At 42.6% G+C, this 16,906-nt stretch overlaps 2 protein-coding genes across 7 annotated transcripts in view; both read right to left on the bottom strand.

Moving 5' to 3' along the window:
• uap1l1 (UDP-N-acetylglucosamine pyrophosphorylase 1 like 1) overlaps nucleotides 1–11,616 on the bottom strand; it is an 18,711-nt gene extending 7,095 nt beyond the window's left edge. The window contains exons 1-7 of one of the 5 annotated variants that reach the window (XR_012947857.1): nucleotides 11,043–11,616; nucleotides 9,551–9,755; nucleotides 8,546–8,721; nucleotides 8,234–8,406; nucleotides 5,287–5,504; nucleotides 1,391–1,531; nucleotides 1,077–1,203 (exon numbers count right to left, since the gene is read on the bottom strand). Coding sequence is in view for 4 of the 5 variants with exons in the window: in XM_076079839.1 (XP_075935954.1) it covers nucleotides 1,077–1,262; nucleotides 1,391–1,531; nucleotides 5,287–5,504; nucleotides 8,234–8,406; nucleotides 8,546–8,721; nucleotides 9,551–9,755; nucleotides 11,043–11,322 (1,379 nt within the window). In the remaining variant the exon portion in view is untranslated. Of the gene's footprint in view, nucleotides 1–1,076; nucleotides 1,263–1,390; nucleotides 1,532–5,286; nucleotides 5,505–8,233; nucleotides 8,407–8,545; nucleotides 8,722–9,550; nucleotides 9,756–11,042 lie in introns of all 5 variants that reach the window. The other 4 variants (XM_076079839.1, XM_076079841.1, XM_076079842.1 and 1 more) reach the window with 4 other exon arrangements.
• A 2,580-nt stretch (nucleotides 11,617–14,196) lies between these two features.
• Nucleotides 14,197–16,906, bottom strand: part of slc25a25b (solute carrier family 25 member 25b) — a 31,342-nt gene continuing 28,632 nt past the window's right edge. For both annotated transcript variants that reach the window (XM_076079993.1, XM_076079994.1), the window contains 2 exons: nucleotides 16,722–16,872; nucleotides 14,197–14,454 (listed from right to left, as the gene is read on the bottom strand). In XM_076079993.1, the coding sequence (XP_075936108.1) occupies nucleotides 14,273–14,454; nucleotides 16,722–16,872 (333 nt within the window). In that variant the 3' untranslated portion in view covers nucleotides 14,197–14,272. The remainder of the gene's footprint in view (nucleotides 14,455–16,721; nucleotides 16,873–16,906) is intronic.

Genomic DNA, 16,906 nt, shown 5'->3' with positions numbered 1-16,906 from the left:
GCTCTTGGGGTAATTTTGGTCGGCCGGCCACTCCTGGGAAGGTTCACCACTGTTCCATGTTTTTTCGCCATTTGTGGATAATGGCTCTCACTGTGGTTCGCTGGAGTCCCAAAGCTTTAGAAATGGCTTTGTAACCTTTTCCAGACTGATAGATCTCAATTACTTTGTTTCTCATTTGTTCCTGAATTTCTTTGGATCGCAGCATGATGTCTAGCTTTTGAGGATCTTTTGGTCTACCTCACTTTGTCAGGCAGGTCCTATTTAAGTGATTTCTTGATTGAGAACAGGTGTGGCAGTAATCAGGCCTGGGTGTGGCTAGAGAAATTGAACTCAGCTTTCCAAAGATGTGATAAACCACAGTTCATTTATGTTTTAACAGGGGGGGGCAATCACTTTTTCACACTTTTTTTTTTCCTTAACAATAAAAACCTTCATTTAAAAACTGCATTTTGTGTTTACTTGTGTTATCTTTGTCTAATGTTTAAATTTGTTTGATGATCTGAAACATTTAAGTGTGACAAACATGCAAAAAAATAAGAAATCAGGAAGGGGGCAAACACTTTTTCACACAACTGTATATATATATATATACATACATACATACATATGTAAAGTAAAATGTTAATTGCATTTTTTCTCCTCAGTTAAAGCTGCAGAGTGTAGAATGTTTATGTGATGTTTCGCTTAGCTTAGCATAAAGACTGGAGGCAGGGAGAAACAGCTGAACTCTTTTGGGCATGCTGGAACTATTTCCAGACTGGAGGAAGTCTCTGCATACTGCCATCATTTTTTTAGCACATAGCTCCCAACACAACTTGTCATTTTTACATGTGGATTAAACAAATACGATATAACATGTTGTGAGCTTTAGAGGTGCTGGCAGGCTGCTTTTTTAAACTATAACTATAACATTTAATTGACTTTCTCACAGTAGACATCTTGCCATCATTGATGTTGTTGGTTCTACCTGTGCTTTTCCTGCTAGGTTCAAATGCCTGCCATAAAAACAGGGTAAGAGTTCAAGTTCTGACTGTATCTGTCAGTGCAGGGTGTTTACAGGAACATTGTCCTCTGACCTGGCTGTAGAAGGAAAGGTATTCCCTCGTTCATCTAACAGCGTGGCTTTTGCGGCTGTTGCCCAGCGGCAGTGTTGAGCCAGCAAAGAGTTTCTGGCTGTGGTTGGGCTGTCTGTGGCTGCTCCGTCTGCATTTTTCAGTGGAGAAAATTCATCCTCCCTCACAACCTCAAACGCAACAAAGTTCCTTCCAAAGACAGATAGTGCATATTGTAATTAGCTGTAGAGACACTGTTGTATGACTTCACGTCATTTTATGTAGAGTAAAACAACAGATGTCAATAGCTGAATACCCAATATAATAATCAACAATACCTTGAGAATGGAAAGACATCAAAAACAAATTTCTCCATCTTAATGCCATTTGGTTTGGTGGGTTTGACTTGATTGCCACATGTATCCACAAAGGGCACTTTCTTGAAGGCAACATGTTGTTTCAGTTGGCCTTTATATGTCCTGTAAGATGAAAAAAATAGAAGGAAATCAAAAGCATTTTTACAGTGTGTAACAACATGCAAAGGAATATTATATATAGAGTTTATCCTCTGGGGTCCCACATCATTTTTTTGTAAATTATTAAGGACATGTTAATGAAGTGCAAGCTCTGAGGATAGTGCAACAGGGTAGGCCAGAGAGTCATCAACATATTTAAGAATCATCTGCTGGGGACCATGCATATACACCAAAACTGTAAGTCAGTCAGGCCAGTTGTAATAGTTTAATTAACATAACAGTGGTTTTACTGGTATATGAATGGACAATGTCACACCCTCTGGCTGAATTGAGTAATCCACTTGACTACATTTTGTATATTCCCCCTTGATAAAGAATTTCTGTATGGAAGTAAATAAAGTAAGCACTTAATAAACTAGCATATTATTAAGTCATCATGTATAGCTGGTGGCTCTCACCTATGGCCGTCTGAATACCCTGAGCGCAACTCAAACTGAGAGCAGTTGGCTCAGTTGGAGCTAGAAGTGAGGCGCTAGCTTGTTAGACAACTCCGTCCACTTTCAAAATACAAGCTGGGACAGTGGCCCTTATTAAAGGATAAGGATATTTTTTTACTGTCCACAAATCCCACGAAAAACCAAAAGCAACAAAATGTTAGTCCCTCTCTCAATACTTTTTAACTCCCCTACTTAAGGTGCGTTCACACCAAACGCAGTGACGCAAATTTGCGATGGCGCAGCGCGATTGACGCTAATCGCAAACGCCCCAAAGTGAGTTGAAATTTTTCAACTCCGGCGAAAAAATCACGTGACGCAGCAGCGCGATAGCCTATCAGCGTTGAGATGCTCCCCCTGTCATCAGTGACGTCCTGCCGTTGTTGAATCAGGAAATAAATACTGTAGCCATCTGTGTTCACCCAGAGCTCTACGACACCTCATATCAATAGAGACCAAACTATGTGTATAAACCATATGGTACAAACAATGAAAAAGACACTGCCGTATTTACGTCTAGATGACGTTGTTTAGAGTGTTGTTGGAGCTGCTACAATGTTAGGATTTATTTATAAAGTGATTTTTACAGACATAAGTCACAAAGTGCTTAACAGGTGCACAATTACAAACATAAAAAACACAATGTGACCATATAAGGGCCAATCATTTACATACACACAGAAAGTACAAAATTAAAACATGGTCGAAAAGCAGGCCTAGGACATGAGTTTTTAGTCAAACGCCAGTCTAAACAGGTGTGTCTTGAGCTGGTTTTTGAATGAGTTCACAGAATCTGTAAAACGTAGGGTTCAGGCAGAGCATTCTACAACCTTGGTGCTACTGCCTCAAAAGCTCGGTTACCACGGGTGTTAAGGCGAGTGCGTGGGACAGACAGATAATTTAACATGTTTGACCTGAGAGCGCAGGCGGGTGAATAGGGGTGAAGTAATTCAGCAACATATGTGGGAGCCTGACCGTGTAGTGCTCTGTAAGTGAGAGTGAGTATTTTAAAGTGGATCCTAAATGCTACAGGGAGCCAGTGGAGAGATCGGAGTACGGGGGTGATGTGAGACCGTCGATTTGTTCTGGTGAGTAATCTGGCGGCAGCATTTTGGATGACCTGCAGACGGTTAAGAGCAGATACACTGAGTGACGAGAAAAGTGTGTTACAGTATTCGATGCGTGAAGAGATAAATGTGTGTATGATCATCTCTAGTTCAGGTGTTGATACTACAGATCTTAGCTTACTGATATTTCTTAGGTGGAAGAAACATGATCTGGACAGCTGCTTATGGGGGTCAAACGACACTGATCGATCAAAAATAACCCCTAGATCACACAGGTTGCAATGGGCAGCAGATGAGAGTGGACCAATACTCTGCCTGATCATAGGGACAAACTCATCCGGTGCAATAACTAGAACCTCCGTCTTAGTGTCGTTAAGCTGTAAGCAGTTTTCTGTCGTCCAGTCTCTGATGGCATTGACACAGTCCAGGAGCCTAGTTAATGTGAAGGCCTCGCTGGGTTTGAATGACAGGTGGAGTTGGATATCATCTGCATATAAATGATAGGACACATTGTAACTTTTTATAATCTGTCCCAAAGGTAACAAGTAATGGGAAAATAACAGAGGCCCCAGAACCGAGCCCTGTGGTACACCACAAGACAATGGAGAGGTAACAGACACAAAATCACCCACAGAGACATTAAAAGTTCTGTCAGCGAGGTAAGATGTAAACCAGTCTAACGCTATGCCAGATATGCCAACCCAATCACGTAGCCTCTTAATCAAGATGTTATGTCTACAGTGTCGAATGCAGAACTGAGGTCCAGAAGTACTAACACAGAGCAGTCTAGCTAGCTTAGAATAGCACCGATCGATCCAAGCTCCATTAAGAAAACAAGCATTTTAAGTAATTTGCTCGTCATCTTGCGGAGAGAACTAACAAAACCTGAACTCACACTTTTTACAAATCGGCATCAGTATGTAGTTATTTCGGCATCCCTTTTTGTCTGTTTATTGCAGTTAAATCACAGCAAAATCAGTTTATTTTGTGTTCATACAGCTGTAGTAAACAGCCGACGTGTGGCTTGCTAGACACAGTGAATACAGCTCGATGAAGTCCACGGAGCTCCTCCGGACTGAACCAGACATGACGGCGTTTAGTTTCCCGGGATATCTGGGACTTCCACAACAAGTACTAAGCAGAAATATTATTATTATTGTTATTTTTTCCATGGTTGATGGCGGAAATAAATGGCGGACGACTTCCAAGTAATAAGCCATGCCCCCTCTCCGGCACGTTTGGCGCGAATGGGGGGATTCACGCGAATGACCACAAATGTCCCTGGCGAGTGAACGCGGCGCGAATGACGCCATTAATGCGGTGAACGCACCTTTAGTCTGTGGCAGTCAGCCAGAAATGAAATAAAAGGGGATAAAGGGGTGTAGAAGATAAGGGTACTATCTAGTGGCTAAATCAATCATTATACCCCAAGCGCATTTTTGGTGCCACCGTTGCAGTTAAGTGACCCTTTGCTAAGCCCCGCTCTCCGCTGCTGAAAAAATGGCAAAAATATTTTTTACATGAAAAAGATCGCGTGGCACACCAACAACCAAAAAAGTTACAAAATGACACAATGACGTTTAAGCTTGCTTGGGACCATGGCACTGTTGGATAGCTTTTACCCACACACCAAGCACAACGGAGTAGGTGCAGTCGGATCCCCGGTGAAAGTAAATCCAAAGTAAAGATAACTTTCTCTGTGTTGCCTCGAGCTCACCGTTTTTTCTTTCTTTTGACCACCACTTATACTCGGCTTTTCATCTGGGTCAGATTGTTGTCCAGGGCCCAGTTCAGAGTCTGCATTTTTCCTTTTTCAAATATTTCTCCATCGCTGTTCGTCTCCCGCGCATCATTTCATTCTACTGTCTTAAATTAACACGGTCATTACTGCGCTACCTACTGCCACCCACTGGCATGGAAGAGTATTTATTACTTAGCGAGTCACTATATTGCAGCTCAGACACTCAACAATGGCAAATTATTTGCAGCAACTAATACATATTTTTTTGGACCGATTAAGTGAAATTGGACATTTTCCCACGGCACACCTGGCGATCTCTCACGGCACAGTGGTTGAAAATCACTGCTCTAGTCAGTAGTGTTTTTCTCTGAAATGAGTCTGAGTTCACTTACTGTGACTCCCATACTGTGCTGTCAGGGGGATCCTACCAACACATAAGACAGTAAAGGCTCTTACTCTGCTACATCCTGCAGGAAAGCCCTGGTAAAAAAGTGATTGCAGATGTTTCCAGCACTGTACACCAACTCCCCTTCAGGTCCTCGGAGCTCAGCTGTCTCTGGTTGGATCTCACTGTACTCCACTACCTGGGAGACGCCTCGCACCCTGCAAACCACGCCCACTGGCTCAGCAGGGTACGCCTTCTCCACCACCTGACACATGACAGAGATGAGAGGCTAGATTGAAATTAGATTTCATTTGACCCTTGTGACATTTTACAAAAATACATACAATTATTTGAAAAGATGGCTTTTGTGTGCCATCCATCCATTTTCTGCCACTTATCCGGGGTTGCGGTGGCAACAGGCTAAGCAAGGTAGTCCAGATGTTTCTGCCCCAGCACCGTTTTTCAGCTCTTCCTTGGGGATCCTGAGCATCCCCAAACCAGATGACATATATAATCTCTCCATTTTGTTCTGGGTCTACCCTGAGGTCTCTTACCAGTTGGATGTACCTAGAAAACCTCCAAAGGAAGGCGCCCATAAAGCATACTATGGCACATGTACTTGCTGTGGCCGGTAGCTCCCATGAATTTCGCAACATTTTGGTCTTAATTTGTTGTCTTTTCTTTTTAATTACTGGAGCACTAATGGCATATGACAGAATACACTTATCAACATCAGAGAAGGAAGCGTGGGGATTGGATACATTTGAGGGGAGTAGACCTTGAGACGATCACCGCCCACCACCACCGGGACAGACCTGCCATACCAAACGCTACTGAAGCCAGAGTCGAGAGGGAGGAGATCTGGGATGGAAGCTAAACTAACCCAGCTAGGGCCTAAGGCTATTCCACAACCTAGTCTGCTTCTGGCTAATGTACATTTGCAAGACAATTCAGTCAAACCCAGCAACGTTACAGTCTCAATTACCCTGACCACACGTCTTCACAGTGCCTAATCACAACCACACCCCTCCCTCTCTACCACAACCTCAAACTCAACCCTTTGCCTGACTCCAAACCTTATTTACCATCCCACCCAGTATGATAGGCTGGGATTATTTTTCTATTCCCTCACCCTTACGGTCTTTTAAACCCGCAGTCCGTCGCAGCAGGAGCCTGTCGTCCTCTGCCCCCCAACACCACTTCCTTGCACGTCCAGGTGTGAAGGTGTGGCAGTTAAAGCATTTTAATCAGAATTTCAATAATTACTTCTTTTTTTTTTTTTTTAAAGAAGAGAGGAAAATATTTTAACTCCCATTTGGTAATGGTTTATTTCAACCAATTTCTCTTTTATATATTGATTACAAATAGAGGAGGAGCAACCTCTGCCTCTATGTGCCTGCCTCCTCTGACAACAAACCTCTTAAGGCCAGCCCCCTCAGGAAACTCAATTCAGACACTTTTTAGCTGCTTGTGTTTTTCAGTCAATACCTAAAGCTCATGACTATACATGAGGGTTTGAACGAAGATAGACGGGTAAATTGAAAGCTTTGATTTCCAAGACAGCCCATCACATCCAGACCCTTCAGTATCTCAGGGCAGATTTCATCCAGAGCTTCTTAATTACTTTATTATATGGGTGAGACTTCTCCCTCTGCTCCAGACTCTGCCTCCCCCACAGACAATATGTTGGTTGGGTTCAAGAGTTCTTGAAAGTGCTATTTTTACGCTCAACAATATCCCCAGTCAGGCTCAACAGTTCCAATCCATACTTCATTGAGGTGAACTGAAAGTCATTCTCCATAGTTTACCTGAACTTCGACCACACCACCAACGACAAAGCCATTCCGGCCTCCTAGTACCGGACTGCTGTTCAGCCAAGCAAAGCCTGAAAGGCCTCCTTCTTTAGCTCGATGGCCTCCTTCGCCACTGGTGTCCACCAGCGGGTTCTTAGGTTGCATGCCAGACAGGCAGCCTTGAACTTCTGACCATAACTCCTGGCAGCTGCCTATACAATGGAAATCCTTTTGGAGGTGGGAGTTAAAGACCTTGCAGACAGGGGCCTCAGCCAGATGTTTCCAGTTCACCCTCACTACACATTTGGGTTTTCGCTGCTGTCTGTCTGGCAGTCTCCCCTACCATCTGATCCAACTCACTACCAGACGGTGGTCAGTTGCCGGCTCTGCTCCTCTCTTTGCCCGAGTGTCTAAGACATATGGCCGCAGATCTGATGATAGGACCACACACTTGATCACTGATCTTTGGCTGAAGGTGTGTGGCATCAAGTACACTTATGAATCACCCTATGCTTGAACATGGTGTTTGTTACGCCAATCCATGAAGTCCAATAACAAAGCACCGCATCTATATTAAGTTACTACCGCACCACATTCCGCACTAGCTTTGGTTCCTTCCCCACCAGAGGAGATCCACATCTGTAGAACCAGTCTAAGATGCCAGGGATCAGCACGCCTTTGCCTGCCAGCTGGCTGACATTACGGTTCTCTCCATCCTCTCTTTTTCCATCGGTAACCAAACTGTTACCAAGACATTTACAGCTTCCTTTATACACATCACAGGCATGTTGCTTTTCTGTTTAAAGGAAACAACACATTTATATTTACATATATCATATTTATATTCCTTTGCGAGAGTGAGGTGAGAAGATTGATATGATTCTCATGTCTGTGTGTTTAGTACAGTGCTGAAACCAGAACATGGTTGACTTAGCTTAGCTTACCTAAGACTTGAAGCAGGGGGAAACAGCTAGCCTGGCTCTGTCCAAAGTTCAAAAATACATCTACCAGCACTGCTAAAGCTCTCCGATTAGCACATTTGAATCTGAACACAAACAGAAATGTAAAAAGGATGCCTCCCTGCTCCAGCTTTATATTTAGTGCACAGACGTGACATCAATATTGTCATCTAGCTCTCAGAGAGAAAGTACATAAGCATGTTCCCAAAATATTGAGCTATTCATTTGATGGACTCTTTTAAAGCTACTGTATGATATTACTCTACCTTGGCTCCGCAGTCAGCCCCTTTGCTCACACAGAACCCAATAAACACAGGGTCGGCCATTTTGACCAGGATGTTGTCTACACAGTACACATGCAGGTACTCCACTCCCCTCTTCTTCATGTCCTCCAGCACCTTGTTGTCCACCAGTGCCTGGTACAGACCACCATTACCATCTGTCAGAGAGTGGAGAGGTTTTGGAACATGGCGCATTACCTCAAACTATCCTCAACACACATCGGTGACATTAGCTGAATCCAACAGGACCTCACTGATATTTGTCTGGATGGTCAGTAGGAACTGATGTGCACCTACCTGGCGCCATGGCTATCTTCCCTTTTCCCTGCAGGATGACCTTTCCGTCAAAGGTCACTGCTGGGATCATCCTTTGCTCAAACATTACAATGTTTGACGGCTCCAGACCAAAGTAGTTGTTCTCCTTGAAGAACTTCTCAGTGGGAGCCAGAGTGAACTCACTGGTCATTATGTACCTGAAGAGTTGCAATAGACAAGAGGTTCAAATCTTTACTCTTGATCATCTTGGTCACATTATTTATCTGAAAATGTATCCAAGCTCATCCAAAACTGACACATTTTTTAAAATCATGTAACATTATTTAAAGTGGCTATAATCAATATTTCTGTACTGACAACAGAGGACTAAGTGTGTGAAAGGTGTTACTCACAGTAACAAGCTCACAAATGCTATACAGTTCCCGTCAGCTCATTGTTTGGGGTTCAGTCTCACTGCTCTCATCAACCTTGTTACCAGCAGCAGGCAGCTGTTTTCAGTAAAAACACTCTAAAAACACGCGGTATGTTTCCTGCCCAGCAACGAGCTGATGAACATACAGCGTTTCTGTCCTACCGAGGCCGAGCACAGTAACTAGAAAAAAAGCTCATGTTGAAATAAAATGGTTTGAAGTTTACAGGCTGACTGGATAAACTAAGAGATGTGAAACCTGTGTTCCTTCAGCTTTCCATCTACCATTTGTTAATAATGACCTCAAAACCAATATAAATGATTTATTTACAATGTATCACACTTGAATATATGATGTGAAAATAGCTTAACCACACCAAAACGGGAATCCCATTAGAATCATAAGCAGAGATGGCAATTTCTGTTCCCTCATAAACAGACTTAAACGCTCATGTTTGAACTATTTGGTTTCATTTTTAGAAGTTTTATTTGGAATTATACAGGTCTATGCCATATTCAATTTTGTATGTTTCATCAAATGTCAACAATTCAGGTTCTGGTCTCTTTGACCTACACATGATCAGAGAAGTGGAGGAGGATCCATCATATGGTCTTACCATGGAACGGTGCATTTTGAGTCATACTTTCTGTCGGCCAGCTCCTGGATTTTGTGAATGCGCTCTGCCTGGATTTGATACAAGGTTTTGCTGCTTGGTAGCCCAACATTATACATCCCTTTTGGATACTGGACACCAAGACGGGTCCCCTGACCGCCGGCCAAGAGCAGGACTCCAACTCCATTCTCTGAGATTTGCAAAAGCCCTGCATGTCAAAATAGAGAGGTAACATGAGCGGCAAGGTCTTTCAACTTTACAACTGGCATAAATAGCACACTACACCTTTTGTCAGATTGTATAAGTGAAGCTGGTATATTGCTGTGTTAAGGCTTCAGTAGAGTATCAGTTCTACAGTCACACACAGTATGAGTCATGAGCAGCTAAACCGGAACGTGATGTTTCCCTTCTCACATTGTTTCTTGTAATGGTTTATAGAGTATGAAGAGGTTCATCTCTCTAGTATTTCACAAGCAAAAGCAATGATTTAAGAAAAGTCAAGGAAAAACTTGTGGCGCAGAAATGTTTTCTTCTTGTTATGTTGCGACCACCGTTTTAAACATTAAACAGACAACCAATAACAGCCCTATTAAGTTTTGGGAGTGTGCAGATTCTGTTGCAGATGGTAATAAACAGTGTTTAGCTGAATTGATTGTATTAATGTTGATATTGGATTGTATTTGGATGTACCTGCCAGCTGTGGTGCATTTTGCAGCCACTGTGCCAACACTTTGGAGACATTTCTGGAGATCTTTACATCTAGTGGGAGATGCTGCCGTCATCGGCCGGATTACGAACAACAATGAGACTTCATATAGAGAGGGAATCAACAACCTTCAGAATCAACAACCTCAGAGAACAACCTGCTGCTCAACGTCAGTAAAACCAAGGAGCTGATTGTTGATTTGAGAAAAAAGGAGGTGAAGACGCACATCCCTGTCTACATCAATGGAGCTGAGGTGGAGCAAGTTAACAGCTTTAAGTTCCTGACTCTGTGCTGGAACTACTGGAACATCTGAAACCAGATTCCAGACACTGCCTTTTAATTAGATTGGGGACAACTGCTTTAATCTTTAACAATGCATGGATTGCATTTCATACACTAATCATGTTTTAATGTAAAATCTTATTCTGAAAAATAACTGCTCAATAAAGATGTTGAGTAAAGGTGTCGGGCAGTAAAAGATACTATACAGTATTTCCTCTAAAATGTAAAAACCTTGGTGGAGTAGTACTCTCCTTTAGCTCATAGTGTAAGAAGAGTATCTGAGTGAAAGCCTGTGTTGCTCTGGAAGCAGAGCAGTCAGTGACTGATGGAGATCAGACAGTTTCACGGGGAGACTGCTGCAGCTATATGAACAGTGGCAATCACACCTAAAGTTGAAACATCTCTGACAGAAAACACAAGTCCATGTTGTTATTCAGCAGCCTGACCCGTACTTCCTCCTCTCTGACTTATTCCTCACAGTTACCGTAAGCCTTGTAAAACGTTCACCTTCATTTTCCCACACTGCGAGAGACTCTTTGTCACTCTTCCTCATGCTGCCGATGGACTCCGGGGGGACCGGCTCTATGTGTTGGTCCAGGCTGGCGGACGGGGAGGCCGCAGCCCTCGCAGCCCCTTCACAGTGATCCTCCAGTCCCTTTAGATCCAGCTGGGACAACTCCCGGAGGAACGTGTGTCTCTCCCCCTCACACAGCTCGGGCCAGAACTGCAGGATGTGAGACTGTCCTGCGCTCTCTAAGCTCTGCTTCACTTGCTCCAAGGAAAGCATGTTGTGTCCCGGTAAGAAAGCAAACCGTGAAGCAGGACACTCAGTCAGTAGGAAGTGACTGCAGCTCTCGGTCCCACAAGGATCGCGTGGTGGGAGTCAGACAGAACGGGATCCAGCCTGCTGAGGCCCGATGAACAGCGTCTCTGTGCTGCTTTCTGAAAACAGACTTCCTCTCAGTCAGCAGCGAGCCACGAGACCAGATGTGTGCTGACTCAGCACCTCATCAGCTGACTGCTGTACAGGAGCATGCAGACGTGCATGTTCCAAACGTAGTGGTGTAGTAGAACCTGTAGTTCACACGGACACTTTGTGCTGGTCTCCCAGCGGCGGCTTAGAGACCGACGTTATTTGTCCGTCCCGATGAAAACAAGCTCATAGTTCGTCGTCTACCGGACTACGGTTCCAAAGAGACGTTTGTGTTTGGACAACGATTCGCTTCTGAGTTCCCGACAGCACAGAACTGTACTGTTGATAGGAACTAAAGATGGCTGGAACCAAAGAGAAGTCAATGTGAAACGTTCTGCCTCATCCACTATAACAGCAGCACCTTTTTACATTTAAAAATATATTTGTACTTTATTTACATGCTGTGATATACTACACTTTTACTCCAATTCCTTTCAGCTGTGGTGGAATGTAACGTATTACATTTAATCAAGTAAGTAAATTAAAGATACTTGTACTTTACTTGAGTATTTCAATTGTATGCTACTTTCCCTCCACTACATCTCAAAGGTACATATTGTACTTTTTACTCTATTACATCTCAGAGGTACATAATGTACTTTTTACTCCACTACATCTCAGAGGTACATATTGTACTTTTTACTCCATTACATCCCAGAGGTACATATTGTACTTTTTACTCTATTACATCTCAGAGGTACATATTGTACTTTTTACTCTATTACATCCCAGAGGTACATATTGTACTTTTTACTCTATTACATCTCAGAGGTACATATTGTACTTTTTACTCTATTACATCTCAGAGGTAAATAATGTACTTTTTACTCCACTACATCTCAGAGGTACATAATGTACTTTTTACTCCACTACATCTCAGAGGTACATATTGTACTTTTTACTCTATTACATCTCAGAGGTACATAATGTACTTTTTACTCTATTACATCTCAGAGGTACATATTGTACTTTTTACTCTATTACATCTCAGAGCTACATATTGTACTTTTTACTCTATTACATCTCAGAGGTAAATAATATGTACATCTCAGAGGTACATATTGTACTTTTTACTCCACTACATCTCAGAGGTACATATTGTACTTTTTACTCCACTACATCTCAGAGGTACATAATGTACTTTTTACTCCACTACATCTCAGAGGTACATATTGTACTTTTTACTCTATTACATCTCAGAGGTACATAATGTACTTTTTACTCTATTACATCTCAGAGGTACATATTGTACTTTTTACTCTATTACATCTCAGAGCTACATATTGTACTTTTTACTCTATTACATCTCAGAGGTAAATAATATGTACATCTCAGAGGTACATATTGTACTTTTTACTCCACTACATCTCAGAGGTACATATTGTACTTTTTACTCCACTACATCTCAGAGGTACATATTGTACTTTTTACTCTATTACATCTCAGAGGTACATATTGTACTTTTTACTCCACTTTACAAAACCACGCATCTCCAGATGTGTTGATGTTGAATCTTTGTGAGAGAAACCTCCTACTGAAGTTAAATAAAGTCTTTTTTGGTTGGATCAGCTAGAAAATGCATAATTTTAAAGTCTATAATGAAATAAAAGTAAATATCCAACAAATAAATGACAAAACATTTAATGTGTTGAGCTTTAATAATTTCTCCAATAATTTCACAAAACGTAGGCTAAATATTTACACCATTTATTGATATGATCGTTTCATTTTTTTGTTTAATTTAGTATTGAACGCTCACAGATTACTCTAAAATCACAAAGGCACCTGAATATCATCGTCAGCACAAACAATAGATCACTAATTCAGTCACGACTCCTTTTTTTGTTAAAATACATACATAAATAATAATAATAGTAATTAAAGCAGAGTACCTTAAAGTGCATTCAACGTTCCACAGACTCCACCTTTTACAGGGATTTAGTGCATTTACGTAAGAGAGGCACACAAGGCACTCATAGGACTCGCTGTCTCATTTGACAGCCATCAGTCCTGGCATGGGACTCAAGGTCTAATTATTTATATATAGAATGCAGAATGTCTTTAGCCAACAAACAGGTGAAATCCTCCTTAGAGAGCCGGTAATGATACGGTGTTCCTGATGTCATGTTAAACCTGTAGAAGTGTTTTAGAAGTGAACATTTGAAGATACAGAAGTTGAAGAGGAATGGAGGCGTTTCCCAGAGAGGCCTCTGAGAAGCTTACGGACAGTAGGAGACGCACCGTATTACTGATGGACACTGACAGAATGTGCTGTGTCGATACGACTCAATATTTGGGATCAAATATAAGTTTGATCACATCGTCATGTCGCTCCTCAAAGCAACTGACTGAATGTAACTGAATGTCTTTAGAACTGAAGAAGCAGAAACAAAAAGGAAATTCAAAGTTCATTATCCTGTAACTGCATCATTTCCATCTCAAACTAATTGAGGGTCTTGATGTAATAATTTGTGTGCATGAATTACTTATATCAGCTTTATTAAGCAGAGAATGAGAGCAGCATTTATTTTCACAGTTTGTGATCTGTCGTAGCAAAGCACCAGCAGGACTGCTCCTGTCAACTCACTGGTACCCAAGTAAAGCACTTCAAAATATATATATATATATATATATATATATATATATATATATATATATATATATATATATATATATATATATATATATATATATATAAATAATAGGCCGACACACATTCCATCTTTAGCTCAAAAGAAAAGCAAAGGCCTCTTGATCTCCCTCCTCACTTTGACTGGACCCCCAGCCTGATCTTGAGGTACTCGTACACCACATAGCTGATGCTGACAGATGGAATGACCTTCATGAAGTTGGGAGCCAGGCCCCGGTAGAGTCCCATGGGTCCCTCGGTCCTAATGATGTGTCTGAACAGGGCGGTCATGGTCATTTGTGGGCCCCCCAGGGTAGCTGAGGAAAACAGAGGAAGACAGGCTGATCCAACACTACAGCACACAGAGCTGCTAGAGCCAGACACACACACACATATGAACCCTGCACATCACACACCATGCCCCTTAAAGATGCTCCAATCACCATCTTTAAGTCACAATAAAACTCTAGAAACAGGAAGCATGCGTTGTTTCCAGAGGACAGCTGCTGCTCTTGCATGATGACCATGGCAACCAGAGAAGTACACACACACACACACACACACACACACACACACACACACACACACACACACACACACACACACACACACACACACACACACACACACACACACACACACACACACACACACACACACACACACACACACACACACACACACACACACACACACACACTTTCTGAGAAGCTCTTTTGCAGCAATATTAGCTTCAAGTTTTGATCAAACAGCAATGTTTATGATATTAGTTCAAGTGACAGTGGTACGGGGCCCGCTGCACTAACAGGACCTGGTGTTAAGCTAAGTCAGAACGTGGCGATCTAACGTGGCCTGTTCTCACTAAGACCCGGTGTAAATGTTTCGCCTAGTCGGAAGCGGGCGTCAAGTCAGAATGGGAGTTTGAACGATGACTCATGTCCTCGTGGTCGTAGCCAGCTGTGAGGTCACCCGGGTCCAGACCCAGCGTCTCTGCATCGGAATGACACGGGCCGCCATCAATGAGACAGCTGTGTGTGTGGTGAAGACGTGCTGGGTGATTGGCTGGTTTTACAAACAGCAAGTAAAGGCTATGTAAACTACACACCATCTAGGTACGATTGGTAACAATGTATCCTAGCAACGCACGCTGCTAGGATACAGCCATAGTTGTGTGGTTGTTCACATGAGCACCCATAACTAAGTAGTTAGGACTAGGCTTCAGCCTGGTTGGTCCACTCCTAAGCCTGGTCTCAAAGACCAGTGGGTGCAGCCCGCTCCTGCACTGTAGGTGGCAGCATCCTCCCACTGCAGTGCAGTGTTAAAGAGGTTATCACACACATTCAGAAAGTATCTACCGATGTATCGGCTCAAACACACTGAGCCGCCTCACCTTCAGCTCGAATGATGAACTTACAGGTACAATGCACATCAAGATTGCTGTAAATGCGACAGAATGAGTCAAACAGCTACTTTCTGTCTATACTGCAGATTAAATGTAGAAGTTCTTCCACATTATTCAAACGTGATTGAAACTTTCTATCTCATGTATTCTGTCTCTTGTCATCTACTCTAAGAATCCTCCTTTGGACAGAATCTGTGCAGAGAATAACATGACCTTATTCTCAGCAGACATCCGACTTAGTAAGCACATTAACGATGGCTCAGTTCCATTAAGTGTCCCAAGAAGCTCCTCCAGTGAGCCAGCCTGCACCGTACCAGGACCTGCTCTAAGTGGAATGCAGCCATCTTTAACGTCGGGCCACACTGCCTGCGTGAGCAGCGTGTGTGCGCTGTATTTCAGCGTCCATGTTAACAGGTGAGGGCAGCCAGCTCAGGGGTCTCTTCTAGAGGTTCCAGGTCCTGTTTTAAAAACCTTCTAGCATCTTTCTGTGGCCAGTACCATTGTTCATTTATACATTCAATTCCAAAATGTCTGAAATAGTTGAAAGGTCATTGAACTGGCAAATGGTTAAACTGTGTTTGATATCTAATGTGGAAATAAAATAATGTAGCTCTAATGTTGAATCCCTCCCTTTAGTGTAATGCTCATCGTTGTGTCCTGTTGAGAACCAGTAGAGCATTAAAGCAGTAGAACAGTGCACAGTGCAGAGCTGTAAAGAGACACTGTAGTAGCATGGCCTCAGTATGAGCACATCATTCACAATAAAGCTTTAGCTTGGACAGCTGAGCAACTACATGAAATATAGAAAAGGACCTCATGTGAGAGCCACTGAACATTTCAGTCTTCATGAAGGATTTAAGAAGCATTATTATGAAACAAGTAGAGTTACATGGCAGCTTGTTTGTGGTATTCTGTATTATGTTCAAATCAGATGAACAGAATGGAAACCTTCTCATGAACAAGTCACACTGATCAAGATGAAAGAAATGATTTTAGAGAGTTTGCAGAATCTGACATGGAGCTCACGTAGGAACAAGCCTCAAGGTCAAAAGTAACAGAGATTTAGAGTAAAACTCATAAAATCATTGTGATGGGTAATCAATTCATAACTCATAATCACATCTTTATATGATTGTAATAGACAGTAGATATACAGAGCAGTAGAGTTCTGCAGTGACTGACCTTGTGCCTGCATCCGAGTCCTGACCAGGGCCAGCGGGTAGCTGGACAGCTGGCCACACGTGCTGGAGGTGGTGCCACAAGCCAGGAGCACGAACACTCCTGGATCAGCGCTGTCTGTGGCGAAGCGCTGCAGCCACCAATTCTTCAGAGTCTGGGAGAGGAGAGGAGGGGAGGAGAGAGGAGAA

This window comes from Anarhichas minor, unplaced genomic scaffold (genome assembly GCF_050575085.1).
Source record: "Anarhichas minor isolate MPS153535 unplaced genomic scaffold, ASM5057508v1 ptg000073l, whole genome shotgun sequence".
In the NCBI taxonomy this organism is placed as follows: Eukaryota; Metazoa; Chordata; class Actinopteri; order Perciformes; family Anarhichadidae; genus Anarhichas; species Anarhichas minor.
Note: the sequence above shows the minus strand (reverse complement) of the source record. Positions and strands in the feature narration are given on the sequence as shown.